We start from the raw sequence: 14,345 nt of genomic DNA on the forward strand, positions 1-14,345 counted from the left end.
CACTAGGCTGTTGCACATTACTCTCACAAGATTCTGGTGGTTTGTGACGCCTCATCGCCCAGTAACTCACCGAAATATTTCAACAACTTTGAAAGCGGACTGAACCTGACCTCCGATTTAGTCAGACTGTAGGGCGTATGCAATAGCCTTTGGAATGCGTGGCGGTGCTATTTGCTACGCTGCACCGATGCCATCTGCACGGTTGCATTTTGCAGCATGGGCCGCGCCGTCCCTGATGCGAAACGTGGTTCGCAGTGTGGTGTTGGCAAGAAAGTTCATGCGGACAGTGTTTTTTTCCCCTAGTGATTTGTGGGTTTTCGAATGCCTTGTTACAAGTAGCAGTCAGCATTGTTTTCGCGTCGAAATTCCGGACTGCGCTATGCACGCTTGCTACAACCGCAGATCCGAAGCAGGCCACATGACAAAAGCAAGCGTGTCGCTTTTTTTTTGCTGCTTCGAAGCAAAGGATAGAGCAGCGCTTGACGATAGTCCGAGTTCATGTGACGAATTCACAAAGAAGTTATCGATAATGTGACTAATCAGTTGCACCCATTTCATTTCAAGTGGAAACGACGGGCCTTGAAGCTTTCACCTCACACTTTGTCACATGCTTGAAACATTGCGCAGTGGTCTCATCGCCGCTGTCCGCACCTGTCTATCCGTTGGACAGGCGCTGATAACGCAGTCCACTTTGCCCTATCTCGGTGTGATCTCCATGCATTGATTTTCTTATTTTTGGGTTGCTTCAAAAAACCGTGTCTCGAGTTAGGAAAATTTCTCCGCCCAAGGTTGCAACGATATTTATGTGGTGGCGGCGTGCGGGACGAGGCACTGGCTTTACCGAGCCACCCAGGCGTGCTGCGCGCTCCTTAGGGAGTGCGAGAGCCGGTGAGGTGCTCTGGCAACAGTGTTCTGGTGTGTTGAACGTATGACTGTCCTCTACCTAAGTGGAAACGACGGGCCTTGAAGCTGTGACGTCACTTTGTCACATGCTTGAAACATTGCGCAGTGGTCTCTGCACCGCTGTCTGCACCTGTCTAACCGTTGGACAGGCACTGATAACGTAGTCCGCTTTGCACTATCTTCGTGTGATCCCCATGCATTGACTTTCTTATTTTGGGTTGCTTCGAAGGACCGTGTCTCGAGTTGGGAAAATTTTTTCACCCAAAGCCGCAACGATATTTGATATGGTGGCGGCGTGCGGGACGAGGCACTGGCTTTACCGAGCCACCCAGGCATGCTGCGCGCTCCTTAGGGAGTGCGAGAGACGGTGAGGTGCTCTGGCAACAGTGTTCTGGTGTGTTCTGGCAAGGAAATTACACTGGCGAGACTGGAACTGATGGCATGCCTGCTTGCTGGTTGATTGTGTGGCTATATTTTGGAAACCCTCAAGCAACAGCCCCCAAACATCTACCTACGGACAGATTCAACAACAGCACTCTATACATAGCTTGCACATGACGTCACGCTCGAGCGCTCGCGCGGCGGTAGCCATATTGGTGCAATGGTGCCGGCATTGCGGCGTGAGCAGTTCGGGGAGCGCACGCGTTAGCTGCTGAGCTAGTCGCTTTTCGCGCTTTTTCTGCGGCATGCCGCTGGCAGCGAGCAAAAAACCTTTAAACGCGACCTACCGCTCGGACCTTACGGGCCCTGTACGCGTGCGGTATGCGGAAAAGGTGCGGCTGTGCGACAACGAGGACCCATTCATGCTACGACCGGGCATGGACACGGCCGGCGATGTGGACTTGTTTCCGGAGATACGTTACGGCGACATCCTCAACTACCTCGTGTTTTCTGCCAACTTCCTCACACTAGAAGAGATGAAGGCATTCAAGTCTACCGAAGCACATAATTACTTCACGAGCGGGTGGGTGAAGTCCCTGTCGGCTAAACAGCTACAAGACGACAAAGTGCTTCTGCTCGGAGAGGTAAGCAGCCGGGATCTTTTTTACTATTTCGTCGGTTCGGAAATCTTGCACGGAATGCTCGAAATAGAAACGGTCGCGCTAGAACAACTCTTCGCTGTTGCGGGTTACGTTTTGTGACACGATCAACAGTGGCGAGCGCTCGCGCAGAGATGTGGGCAAGAAAAACTTGTGCATTGCATTTTTTTCTCTCGCAGGTGAACCATTCGCAAAGGTTGCGGGACCAGCCTCTGCATGTGTGGATTTTGTGCCAGAAAAGCGGGGTCGTGCTCACTGCTCATTGCACCTGTATGGCAGGAGCACGTGAGGCCTGTTTTCATGTTGGAGCCTGCCTGTATGCAGTTGAAACAGGCGTGAAGATGAAAAACGCTACAAGCTGCACTTTAAAAACGAACATCTGGCTTCCTGCGTACGTGGAGAAGGTGGTGTTCAAGAGGCTAAAGGACATCGACTTCACTTCGTCGAGAGGGAAGAAGCGAAAACTGGACATCATTAACAGCAGCAGTTCAGCAGTGAACGAATAAAAAAAACGAATGGGCATCCCATCAGCAACCCAAGAGGAGCTTGACGACCTGTACAGAGCATTTCAGAGCACAGGTGTCACACCTGCAGTATTTTCTGTGCTTCCAGAGTACTGCGAAAGCTTTCAGGAGCCTGTAAAAACGCAGCCTGCCCACTTGAGGAAGCTGTATCTCGAAGAGAACTTGGAAGACAACCTCGACACGCTTTTGAAGAAGGCTGACGACTTTCTTGCCACTTTTTCCATCAGGGACGACACAGTGAAGACAGTTGAGGCTGCAACAAGGCAACGAAGTAACTCGCCAGACTGGTTCCTTTACCGTGCTGGCAGAGTGACTGCGTCAGTGATGAAAAGTGTGTGCCACACGAGTGTGCAGAGTCCTAGCTTATCACTGGTAAAATCGATTTGCTACCCTGAAAAAAATTCCCTCAGAGTTTCTGCCGTCATGTGGGGCTTAGAACATGAGCAAGATGCTTTCGAGGCTTACAAAGCCAAAGAAGCTACAAAGCACCAGAACTTTGAGTGCCACGGGTCTGGACTCCACCTGAGTGCTTCTTACCCGTTCATCGGCGCAACACCGGATGCCATCACCTCGTGCAGCTGTTGCGGGAGAGGTGTTGTGGAATTTAAGTGCCCATTTTTGCTAAGAGATGCTCAAGAGGTCACCACCAGCATTTCATGTCTGAGTTACACTGGCGGAAAACTTCAGCTTACTACCAAATTCAGACTCAGATGACAGTGTGCCATGTTGACTTTTGCGACTTTGTGGTGTGGGGACCAAATGTGCTGCACATCGAGAGAGTGAGACGCAATGATCAGTTTTGCAGAAACATTTTTTCTTCGGCAAGACAGTTTTTCCGGAACGTCATTGTGCCCGAATTGCTCAGCCGATACTACACGAGGCAAGACAGAAGTCGTGAACAGCCAGCAGACACAGTAGAGTACTGCTTCTGTCGTGGACCGGACACAGGCAAGATGGTAGCTTGGGACAACGAGGCGTGCAGCTACAAGTGGTTTCATTTCTCCTGTGTCGGACTGAAACGGGCACCAAAAGAGAAGAAATGGTTTTGTCCCGAGTGCAAATAACACAAGGACTAATGTCAGGCTTCCGCAGTTTATTTCACCACAGCTGTGCCTGCCAGTGCGAAGCAACAGACTATCTTGCTGAAATTTGCTAAAAGAGCACGCTAATGTTTCTTGTGACGGGAATGTAGAACGAGCTTGCAGTCTTAAAATAAAGGACCACGTGGAGCGACAGCGACAATTGTCGCTCAGTGTCACTGAATGGATGCGGTGGGCTAATACGAGCGACGAGCTCTTGCTGACACCCCTTCATACACTGACTTCGTTATTAAGCCCTCAGTGCCATGTTTCTTTCAAAACGAACACTCTGCACATGACCGCCAGACAACATTGAACACACGTAGCATCAGAATACAAAAATGTGTTGAAACTGCATTGTACAATAATTGTATTACTGCCAACCTACAAACAACACCAAAGTAATGAATCTCAAGAAGTCACATCACGTGCAGTGGCAAGGGCAGTTGCACAAATTTGTAAATTCAAAGAGTTGTAAATGTAATGCACGACACACAGAATATGGTACGCCTGAAGCACAGCAGCGCCTAAGATCTAAACAAAAAGGTAAATGGTCACCTTGCCACTTTAGAGTCGTTGGCTGGCAAAAGAGCATTCTGCCGAGAATGCTGCTCTACACATTTCGAACAAAACAAACAGCAGAAACAGAACTAAAAAATTCGAGCGTAACCACAGTGGCACTGTAGAAATTCCAGTTTGTGTTGTAGTGACACAACAAAGTAGTGCAATAATAATATACAGACAAGGTTTCTACAGCTGAAAACTAACTACTGTCCAACTAATTTTCAAACGCACAATCACGTGGGATATATCTTCCTTTCTTTGACTTGCTGCTTTGCTGCTGTTTGAAATCATAGTCGGTACAACATGTTCCATTGCATTCAAATTATAAGTGAAATAACTGGAGTAAAAAAAGCTTCCATTGATTATAAGGTTTAACGAGCCGACGCTACGCAGGCGATGAGGCACAGCATACTGGAGATCTCCGGATTAATTTTGACCACCTGGGGATCTTTAACGTACGCCAAAATCTCGTACACACGGGCGTTTTCGCTTAAAAAGAATGTTTCCAATCACAGCTGACGATATAATGTCGTTCGTCAACAGAAAGCACTTGCTCAATTAGCAGACTGTTTTAGTGATGCTACTATTGAAGGGCACAGATTTGAAAGGACACAGCAAACAGTAACAATTTTGTCAAGTGGAGTCAAATTATCTCCAGGTCGGCAAACCACATAGTCGATGGGCAGCGTGGCCTTCAGGATTACATACTTATTTCTGATCAGCCAGATCACCCTCTCGACATGAATCCTGACATTCGCTAGTTTCCTAGTGCTTAGCACGTCTGCTGCCGACAGTTGCTTCTTGCCCTTGGTGAACGCTGGCACGTAAGGTCTCGCACAGTAGAAGTCCACACTTTCAGACACATTGAACTCTCGGTCTGCAAGAACTACGTCACCCGGAAGTAAGTAGCCCAAAAGACCGCAGTGCTGTTTTATGTGTCTATCGCTAGCACGCCCTCCCCAGCCTTCAGAGATGAAGTTAACAATGCCTTGAGGTGCAATGCCAATCAAATACTTTGCCGTATCGCTGCTTTTGTACTGAGACCATGTCTCACTTAGGGGCAAGTATGATGAAGGCCTTTCTATCTTTATCTCAAAACAGTCAATGATGACTGCAACATTTTCCTCAAAAGAATCGTAGAGGGCTTGAGGCATTGTGCGTTGCAAAACGCTTCTAGGCGGCCACAATATCTGAGACTTAAGGCGGCAGTAGGCAGCATGCAGCCATTTGTCGAATGTGCGCGACACTGTGGCCTCTGACACGTTAAACCTAAAAGCAAGGTCAGTGATGTGCAAATGTATCTTTAACTTCATCAAGAAAAGCAGGAACACCTGAAACTTCAGCAAGGTGTTGTTAGCGTTATGCGACACAAACCCCGCTACAACGTTGAACAGTGCGTAAAGGATCTGAAAATTCGCCATGCCGGTGTAGTACACAACTTAGGTGTCGCTACATTTCAGGGCATCTTCAGTCAGCTCCAGCAGCTTGTTTTCATTTCGCGCAGCGCAGAGGCGCTCGTTTAGGGATAAGCACTCCATCTCCATGGCTTCAATGTCACTCATTGTCAGGTCTGTCTGGACTGCCATCCCTGGAACAAAATTAAGTTGTTGCATGGATGATCAAGCAGCGCTAAAAATTCACTTGAGATGCGGAGAGGATTTATTGGCGACGGGACTGGCAAATAAGCATGCGGAGATTCAACATCTGAGGTACTCCGCCGGATAAAAAAAAAAGAACTTTCTCTCCACTTTTGACACGCTCGGTTTCAAACCACGACGACGAAAGTAGAGAACACAGGACTAGCGCTAGTCCTGTGTTATCTAATTTTGTCCCGTTTTTATCGCGCTACTTAACCATGTTTCACAGTTCGAACCAACAAGCCCACATTTACGTGTTGACGAAAAAAAAAACTCCCACCTCCCCGCGCGGGAACCCCTGTGTAGATGCGACGCATAGGCGGAGCGGCGAAGGGACCGCGTTTTATAGCGCGCATAACGTTGAGGGGACTGCGTAAGCCGGTCCCAGTCGATGACGACGTTGGCGTACTTGTAAAGCGGCGTGGACTGTAGGTGTTTGAGACAAGCGTGGATGTTGCTTCGCCGGAGAACGGCACACCGGTTATATGCGCAGCGCGCCCGGAGAGGAAACCGCGGAACAGAGAGTACTGCACATGCGCCGGCCCCAGCGCGTCTGCCGCGGCTATGACGCAACGTACCGCGGCTATGACGCAACACAACCCAACACAATCCACTTTAATCCAATCCAAGCCAATCCAATCCAATCCAATCAAATGCCCCTCGCCAGAGAGTGTTCGCCATCGGAGAGGAGAGGGGGTGAGCGGCGGAGAGCGCAGCTGGCGCGGCGAGGAGAATGGGGGAGGGGTGGACAACGTCGCCGACGACGACGACGACGCCGGAGGGACAAGGCGAGTGAATCAGATGCTCTGCATCTAAAAACGCTCACCTGTTTCGTCAATGTTCTCTACCCCGACTCCGTCTTCCGCTGGCGCCAGCGACGACGAAGAAACGGCAGCTGCGTCCGGATGCGTCGTCTGTGTTGTTGCCATTGCGTCGGCTCTACGCTCGGCGTCAGCTGCACGGGCCTGGTTCCGTCGTCTTTTTGCGCGAGCGTGGCGTTCGGGATCTCCCTGTTTCGCGCTGTAGCCGAGTAACAGCGTCGGGGCCCAGTCGGGGTCCGCCTCCTCCCACAGCTGTGACGGTCTGCCTACGGACGCAAGGGCATGTTTAAAAACGAGATTCTCCGTAGTGCTTCCAAGTCTCACAGATAAATAATTATCGCGCACACGCCGATGGCTTACTTTTACAAAGTGTGCGCCACAAACGTGTGTGCCAGTCCTCTTGGTGTTGAGGTCGGCGCGGTTTATCTGCGCCAGCCGCAGACTGCGTCGTTTCACACATAGCTCTTTCGGAGTGTGGAGTGGAGTTTTATGGCACATAAGCAACTAAGGCTATCATGCGCCAAACAGGTAGTAGTGCTTTTACTTTTGTGTGTTTGCTTATTTTTAGAACATTTACAGCTTGTTTAAGAGTTTCGCATCTTTTAGAAAACTAACAAGGGAGGAAATTTCAACAAAGGCATAGTCTCCTATGAGTAAGCTAGGATGAAAAGGGATGTGTTGTTTGTAAAACTGCGGAAAATGTTTTTTCCTGATGGCCTCGAATTTCCCACATGAGAGTAGGATGTGATTTACTGTTAGATCTTGGTCACATTCTTCGCATCTCGGTTTATCTTGTTTCATCAGGAGAAAGTTATGTGTCAGATGAGTGTGTCCTATGCGAAGCCGGCATAGAATGATTTCTGTGAGGCGATCTTCATGTCTGCTCGTTTGCCAATCTGCTATAGTGGGTTTAACCGTGTGCAGTTTGTTGTTAGTTTCAATATCCCATAAGGCCTGCCATTTGGCTGCATGTTTACGTCGTATAAAGTTCATGCAGTCGCGGTGAGGAATGTTTACTTTAGTTATGGTTCCATTACTGGCCTGTGCGGCACATCTGTCGGCTCTCTCGTTTCCATTAATTCCCATATGGCTAGGAACCCAGCAGAATATAATTTTGTGTCCGAGATCTTCGGCTGTTAGTACATCGTGTATTATGCCTCCTACTAAAGGCTGGGCCGCATTTCTGTAATTCAGTGCTGTGATGGCGCTTAGCGAGTCTGTGTAGATAATACTGTTTTTAATTTTTTCTTTTAATATTCTTTTTACAGCAACCACAATGTCGTAGCATTCCGCTGTGAAAATCGAGGCACATTGAGGTAGCCTGACCACGTTTTCCCATTTCGCTTGCACTGCTGCAGCCCCAACGTAGCCTGATGTTTTTGAACCGTCTGTGTAAAAAGCTGTGTGGTCTTTATATTTTTCGTTGAGTGCTAAAAACTCCTGCATGATATGTTCACGTGGTGTTTTGGTTTTTGAAACTGTGTTAGTGTAAAGTCACATACAGTAGGAAAAGTATACCAAGGTGGTAGTTGGTCATGTCTCTGGGAGATTTCAGGTAATGCATCTAACATACTCAGCTCTTGGCATTTTTCTTCGAACCGAAGAAGTAATGGTTTAATTGCTTGGGGTTTGTTAATAAACAGTGTCCTTGACAAGGATTTTGTGACTATGGGGTAACACAGATGTTTTGGTAGAGAACGGATCTTTAGGATGTATGAGCATGTCAGCATTGTTCTTCTGTCTGTGAGTGGTGGTTCATTTGTTTCGACGTAAAGACTGTTGATGGGTGATGTCCTATAAGCCCCAGACGAGAGACGTAGACCTAAATTGTGGACTGGGTCTAATCGTTTCAAATACGATTTTCTGGCTGAGCCATATACAATGCAGCCATAATCCAAGCAGGAGCGTACAACCGAGCGGTAAATTTGTAAAAGGCAGGCCCTGTCTGAACCCCAGTGTTTTCGGGACAGGACTTTAAGTATGTTTACAGCTCTGGATGCTTTCTTTTTCAACATATTGATGTGAGGCAGGAAAGTGAGTTTTCTGTGAAACATTATGCCGAGAAATTTGTGTTCGTTTTGTATGGGTAAGTCTAATTCCTTGAGGTGTAGATTGGGATTGGTCTGTAAGCCTCGTTTGAGTGAAAAAAGAACAGTTACTGTTTTGTGTGGTGAGAACTGAAAACCGTTTCTGTCTGCCCATGTTGTTAGTCTATTTATAGTTAGCTGCACTTGTCTCTCGCATGTTACTACATTGGAGGATGTGCAAGATATTTGAAGATCATCAACATAAGGAGAATACATAATCGACTTCGGAATTATTTAAAGCTATTGCTGCCTGTTCGTCAGTCAAATTTCCTTCTGTCGAGGATATTTGAACTGTACTAGTCTCAGAATTCCTGTTGGAAAGATTGTTAACTTCCTGCCAGATTTTTTTCGGGTCATTAGAAATTCGGGAAAACAACTTTTCGTAGTGCTGCTCCTTGGCTTTCTTTATTTCTGTAGTAAGCTTGTTTCTAAATTTTTTAAACTCGGCGAATTTGGAAGGGTCACTGGATTTTATAAACGAATGATACAGTTTGTTTTTATGTGCAATCTTATTAAAAAGCTCAGCCGTTATCCACGGCTTCCTTATTTTTTTCTGCCGTTTATTTGCAACAGGCGTCAGAGGGAAAGCTTGTTCATAGCAATGTTTTAACTTATCTAAGAATAGCTTGTACGATTGTTGGGTGTCTTTTATTTCTTGAATGAAATCCCAATGTGTGGCAATCACGAGCAAGCGAAACACGTCTAGCGATTGCCGGTTAATGTCTCGGTAAAAGGCAGTGAAATGCCCTTCAGAACTTACAGATTTACACATCGGGACTAAACAAAATATAGGCAAATGGTCAGTGATGTCGGCTGAAAAAAGACCGTTCGATATATTCGGGGCATGCGCATTGGTAATACACAAATCAAGAAGTGTTGCGCTTCCCTCTGCTATTCGCGTCGCAGTTTTGATAAGATTCGAACACCCGTATGACGCGACTATGTTATCTAGTTCGCCAGCATTTCCATCAGTGCCTAGCATATTTATATTCATGTCGCCCATTATGACGAACATAGAGCCTGAATGGGTTAGGAAGTCTAATATTTTATCCAGAAAAATAAAAATTGCGACTTATTGCCAGATGGGGGTCTATATATTAGGACAACTGTGAGTGATTTAAGGCTAATAGAAAGGCATTCAACGTTTTCACTGATAAAAGAAAATTCAGGTAGTAAATCATAAGTCAGATTGCTTTTGATGTACATTGCCACACCACCACCCCGACTAGCGGCTCTAGTAAGGCCACAATAACTGTAATTGTAAAATTTGGGCGGTGTATCAAGCTCTGATAACCATGTCTCAGAAAAAAGCAATAGATCAAATTTCAGACTGATGTTCGCAAAACAGTTGTCTAGTGTGTCTTGTTTATTTCTAATACTGCGCACATTTAGGTGAAAAAGAGATAGGAACTTATTAGAATTTAAACCAGCATATGCGCTATTAAAAGAACTATGGTCGTAATAGTCGGTTAGCATGGTCAAATGACGGCTACAGGGAAGAAGGTTCCATTCATTTGGGAGTGTCCTGAATGCTAGTCATCTTTTCGAGGTCATCAATGCTGAAGATACGCAAGGCAGGCGATCCTTCGTTTCTTCTGGCATATATTTTGCTAGCAGCTGTCCACACGTACCTCCAGCCAGCCTCTTTCTTATTTTTAATGGCAGCACCCAACAGTTGCTTGCCATACCTGGTCAAGTGCTCATTTACGAACACAGGACTGGAGACCTCGAAACGTAGCATTTTTGTTTTCAATTGTACTTTTTTTGCCTTAGCAAGAAAAGCATTCCTTTTGTTTCGTCGAACGAAACGGACCATGATGTTAAATTCATCATGTCTTGCGGTCGGAACTCTGTGGCAAATGTCAATGTCATCTTCCTCAATATTCTCCTTCACAATCTGCCCTTACTTCTTGATCACATCCGCAGGCTCACTGTCAAGCGTGACACCCTTAACTTCAACATTGTTAGAACGCTGGTACTGTTCCAGCTCCTCAACTTTCCGCACGAGACCTTCGTTCTTGCTCTTCAGCTCATGGTTTTCACGAAGAACCTCTCGAAGCTCCTCTCGTACTGATTTAAATTCGTTAAAGTCGTCTTTCAGTTTCTTGAGCTCATTCAGAGCATCCTTAATCTCCTGCAGCTCATCCTTCAGCTCATTATTTTGGATATAGAGTTCATTTTTACAACAAACCGTGTTGTGCTTAAACTACACCCCTGAGGGACTCCGTTTTCCTGTACATAGTTCTTTGACAGGGTTGAACCCAGGCGCACATGAAATAAACGGTTTGCCATAAAGTCGTTCAGGCATTCAGCATTCTTCCACGGATGCCTAATTCTACTAAATCGCGCATGATTCGAAATCTCCACGTGGTATCGTACGCCTTCTCAAGGTCGAAAAAAACAGCAAGACAATGTTGTTTGTGTATAAATGCTTCTCGTATAGTATTTTTGAGGCGGACAAGATGGTCAGTTGTCGAGCATGCTTTTTAAAATCCGCATTGGTGAACATCGAGAAGTTTGTTCGGTTTCAGAAAAAAGCTTAATCTGGTATTTATGATACCTTCGAACGTTTTGGAAAGACAGCTGGTAAGGGCGATAGGTATGTAACTACTGGGAGAGGTTGGTGGCTTCCCAGGTTTTATGAGTGCTACAATGAATGCTTTTTTCCAACGTTCTGGCATTCTTCCAGATACCCAAATTCTGTTAAAAAACTTCAAGAGTGCTTCAACCGATGGACCCGAGAGATGTGCAAGCATTTCGTAATGTATTTCATCTGGTCAGCTCTTTCGTGCGGTCGCCCTGAGGCTCAATTACCTTCGGAAGGCGAAAAAAGTTTTTGTTTGTTGATTTGGTCCAACATGTACGGTTCGAGCATCCAACAATTGCACAGATCACCATTGCGACGCGCTGGCAGTGGACGCACGATCGCTACGGCTGACTGCACCACTGCACCGGCATGGCGGAATAGTATCCCAGGGTTCCTCGCCGTGACGTCAGTGCAAGCCATGTATTGGATTCATCAAGATGTTGGCCGCTGGAAGCAGTTCGCGCGCAACCGAGTCACTAAAATTCGACGCCTCGCGGACAAGTTTGTATTGTCACGAAGCCACAGACGACACAGTTGTCTTCGAGGAAAGTACGTTTATTGGAGCGAACTTGTGCTCCCCTAACAACTCAAAGAATACACAGGAGGCGAAGCAGCAGTCAACAAAGTGACGTACGCATGCGAGCTACGGCGAGTCGAATACCCCGGCGTCTGCTCTGCAGGCTTTTTATCTTTCGGCGCGCGTGGTTCTCGAACCGTCGATTCACATCTAGAACATTGTAGATCCAAGAAGATTATTCTGGGCTGTTCACGTTAGATCTGAATGCTCTCCTTATCAGAACAGATAACACATGCGGCACGGAAAGAAAGAATGGAACACGCGCTTCCCTTGGCACAGAGATAACACAGACCGGCGCAGCCGGGCGGTAAACGCGAAACACAAATAAACACAATGCATGGTTCGCGGCATTACCCCCCCCCCCCCTCTAAGAGTGCATCGACCCGATGCTAACATAAGCGACAGTCCGAACAAATAAAAATAAAAGTTCGTCATCGTCCGTAGAAAGGTTTTAAGCGAACCACGTGGACGACTTCGGGCCGCATGTGTCGCCGTGATGTGCCGGAGTCACCATCGGGGATAACTTCATAGGTAAGTTGGCCAACACGTCATAGAATCTTGTAGGATCCGAAATACCGTCGCAGAAGTTTCTCACTCCACGTTTTCGGATGGGAGTCCAAACCCACACACGATCCCCTGGTTGGTACTCGGCGGCTCGGCGTCGGAGGTTGTAGCGGCCGGCATCCACCAGCTGCTGGTACGTTATCCGAACTCGAGCGAGCTGGCGGGCCTCCTCCGCACGCTGAAGGCATCCTTGGACGTCGGAGTTAAGGTCTTTGTCTTCTACGTGCGGCAGCATGGCGTCAAGCATCGTAGTCGGCCGTCTTCCATAGACGAGCTCGAACGGTGTCATCTGCGTGGTTTCTTGGATAGCCGTGTTGTACGCAAACGTGACATACGGGAGCACTTCGTCCCAGGTCTTATGTTCAACGTCGACGTACATGGACAGCATATCCGCAATCGTCTTGTCCAAACGTTCTGTTAGTCCGTTCGTTTGGGGGTGGTACGCCGTCGTTCTTCGGTGATCCGTGTTGCTGTAGCGTAAGATTCCTTGCATGAGCTCCGCAGTAAAGGCCGTTCCGCGGTCCGTGATGAGGACTGCAGGGGCTCCATGTCGCAGCACAACTTGTCTTATGAGAAACTTGGCGACTTCTTGTGCAGTCCCCCTCGGAAGAGCGGCGGTCTCCGCGTAGCGCGTGATGTAGTCTGTTGCTACGACGATCCACTTGTTCTCGGATCGTGACGTAGGGAATGGGCCCAGAAGGTCGATTACAATCTGTTGGAAGGGCCTTGTTTGGACGGTGATCGGCTGCAGAAGTACGGCGGGTCTCGTCGGTGGCATCTTTCATCGCTGGCAGTCACGGCAGCTCCGGACGTAGTGGGTGACGTCAGAGGTGAGGCGGGGCCAGTAGTTCCTCGCCTTGATTTTGACAATAGTGCGGGCAGTGCCGAGATGTCCGGAAGACGGGTCGTCATGGCACGCTTCCAAAATTTCATCACGAAGGTCCGCAGGGATGACAAGAAGGTAATTCGTTCTCGTTCCGGGACTGAAATTTTTCTTCACGAGGACAGAGTTTCTCAGGCTGAATGCTGGTAAGTTGCGTTTGAAGGTCCTAGGAACGGCGACGTTGCATCCCTCGAGGTAGTCGATTATGACGCGTAAATCGGGGTCGGCACGCTGCCGGGCAGCTAGGTCGCTCTCCGTCACGATTCCGAAGAACGCGCTCTCTTAATCAGAGTGTTGTGGTGGCGGGTCGACGGGGGCGCGGGACAGGAAGTCGGCGTCGGAGTGTTTCCTTTCGGATTTATAGACTACTGTAACGTCGAATTCTTGCAGGCGCAAGCTCCACCTACCAAGACGGCCAGAGGGGTCCTTCAAATTGGCGAACCAACACAGCGCATGGTGGTCTGTCACAACCTTAAAGGGTCTTCCATACACGTACGGGCGGAATTTCGAAATGGCCCATATAATCGCGAGGCATTCTTTCTCAGAGGCTGAGTAGTTTTTTTTCTTCCTTGGACAGACCACGGCTGGCTAGGCGATTACTTTTTCGCACCCGCTTTGCTTTTGGACGAGGACAGCACCCAAGCCTATTGGTCGCGAGGCCCACCACTGGAGAGGCTGGCGCTGCGATCGTTTTGACGTCACTTGTAGGATCACGGCTCCTACCTTTCTGCACAGTTGGCTTGCAGCACGTGACACTTCGCTTAAGGCGCGCATTCTAAAAGGTTTTTTGTGTTAATTTCTGTCGTTTGAAGTTAACTCTCATTGAGTCAAGCGAAGTTTGACGTCATGGGGATTTTATAACCGTACCAACTTTAGTATATTCTCCGGAAACAACTTGATCGTGGTGGCGTACGTATGCGACCGAAGCGTAAGCTGCGGCTCGTTTCCCCGATCAACAATGTAGACTACGATGATTGCCAAGCTAAGTTTCTATATTTCTCTTGTTTGCAACAAATGTATAAGGCAAGAAATCATGAAGCGTTTACTGCTCGCAGAAACACTCCGCGCACACACCGCCG

The 14,345-nt window shown here is 47.8% G+C and overlaps 1 protein-coding gene across 1 annotated transcript; it reads right to left on the reverse strand.

Moving 5' to 3' along the window:
* Nucleotides 1-6,510: 6,510 nt before the first annotated feature.
* LOC144166996 (uncharacterized) lies at nucleotides 6,511-11,553 on the reverse strand. The gene is made up of 3 exons (XM_077696411.1): nucleotides 11,445-11,553; nucleotides 6,930-7,038; nucleotides 6,511-6,836 (listed from the first exon to the last, which is right to left on the reverse strand). Exons 1-3 carry the CDS (start codon nucleotides 11,551-11,553, stop codon nucleotides 6,560-6,562), a joined length of 495 nt encoding a protein of 164 aa, XP_077552537.1. The 3' UTR covers nucleotides 6,511-6,559.
* Nucleotides 11,554-14,345: the final 2,792 nt, after the last annotated feature.

This window comes from Haemaphysalis longicornis, unplaced genomic scaffold, assembly GCF_048455015.1.
Source record: "Haemaphysalis longicornis isolate Haplotype H1 unplaced genomic scaffold, Haemaphysalis longicornis Haplotype H1 scaffold_2, whole genome shotgun sequence".
NCBI classification, from domain to species: Eukaryota; Metazoa; Arthropoda; class Arachnida; order Ixodida; family Ixodidae; genus Haemaphysalis; species Haemaphysalis longicornis.

Coding starts and splice junctions, on each gene's coding strand:
- LOC144166996 (XM_077696411.1), bottom strand. CDS start 11,553: ATGGTGATCTGTGCAATTGTTGGATGCTCGAACCGTACATGTTGGACC. Junction 7,039..11,444: donor TGAGCCTCAGGGCGACCGCA/CGAAAGAGCTGA, acceptor CACTCCACACTC/CGAAAGAGCTATGTGTGAAA. Junction 6,837..6,929: donor TGTGGCGCACACTTTGTAAA/AGTAAGCCATCG, acceptor CCTTGCGTCCGT/AGGCAGACCGTCACAGCTGT.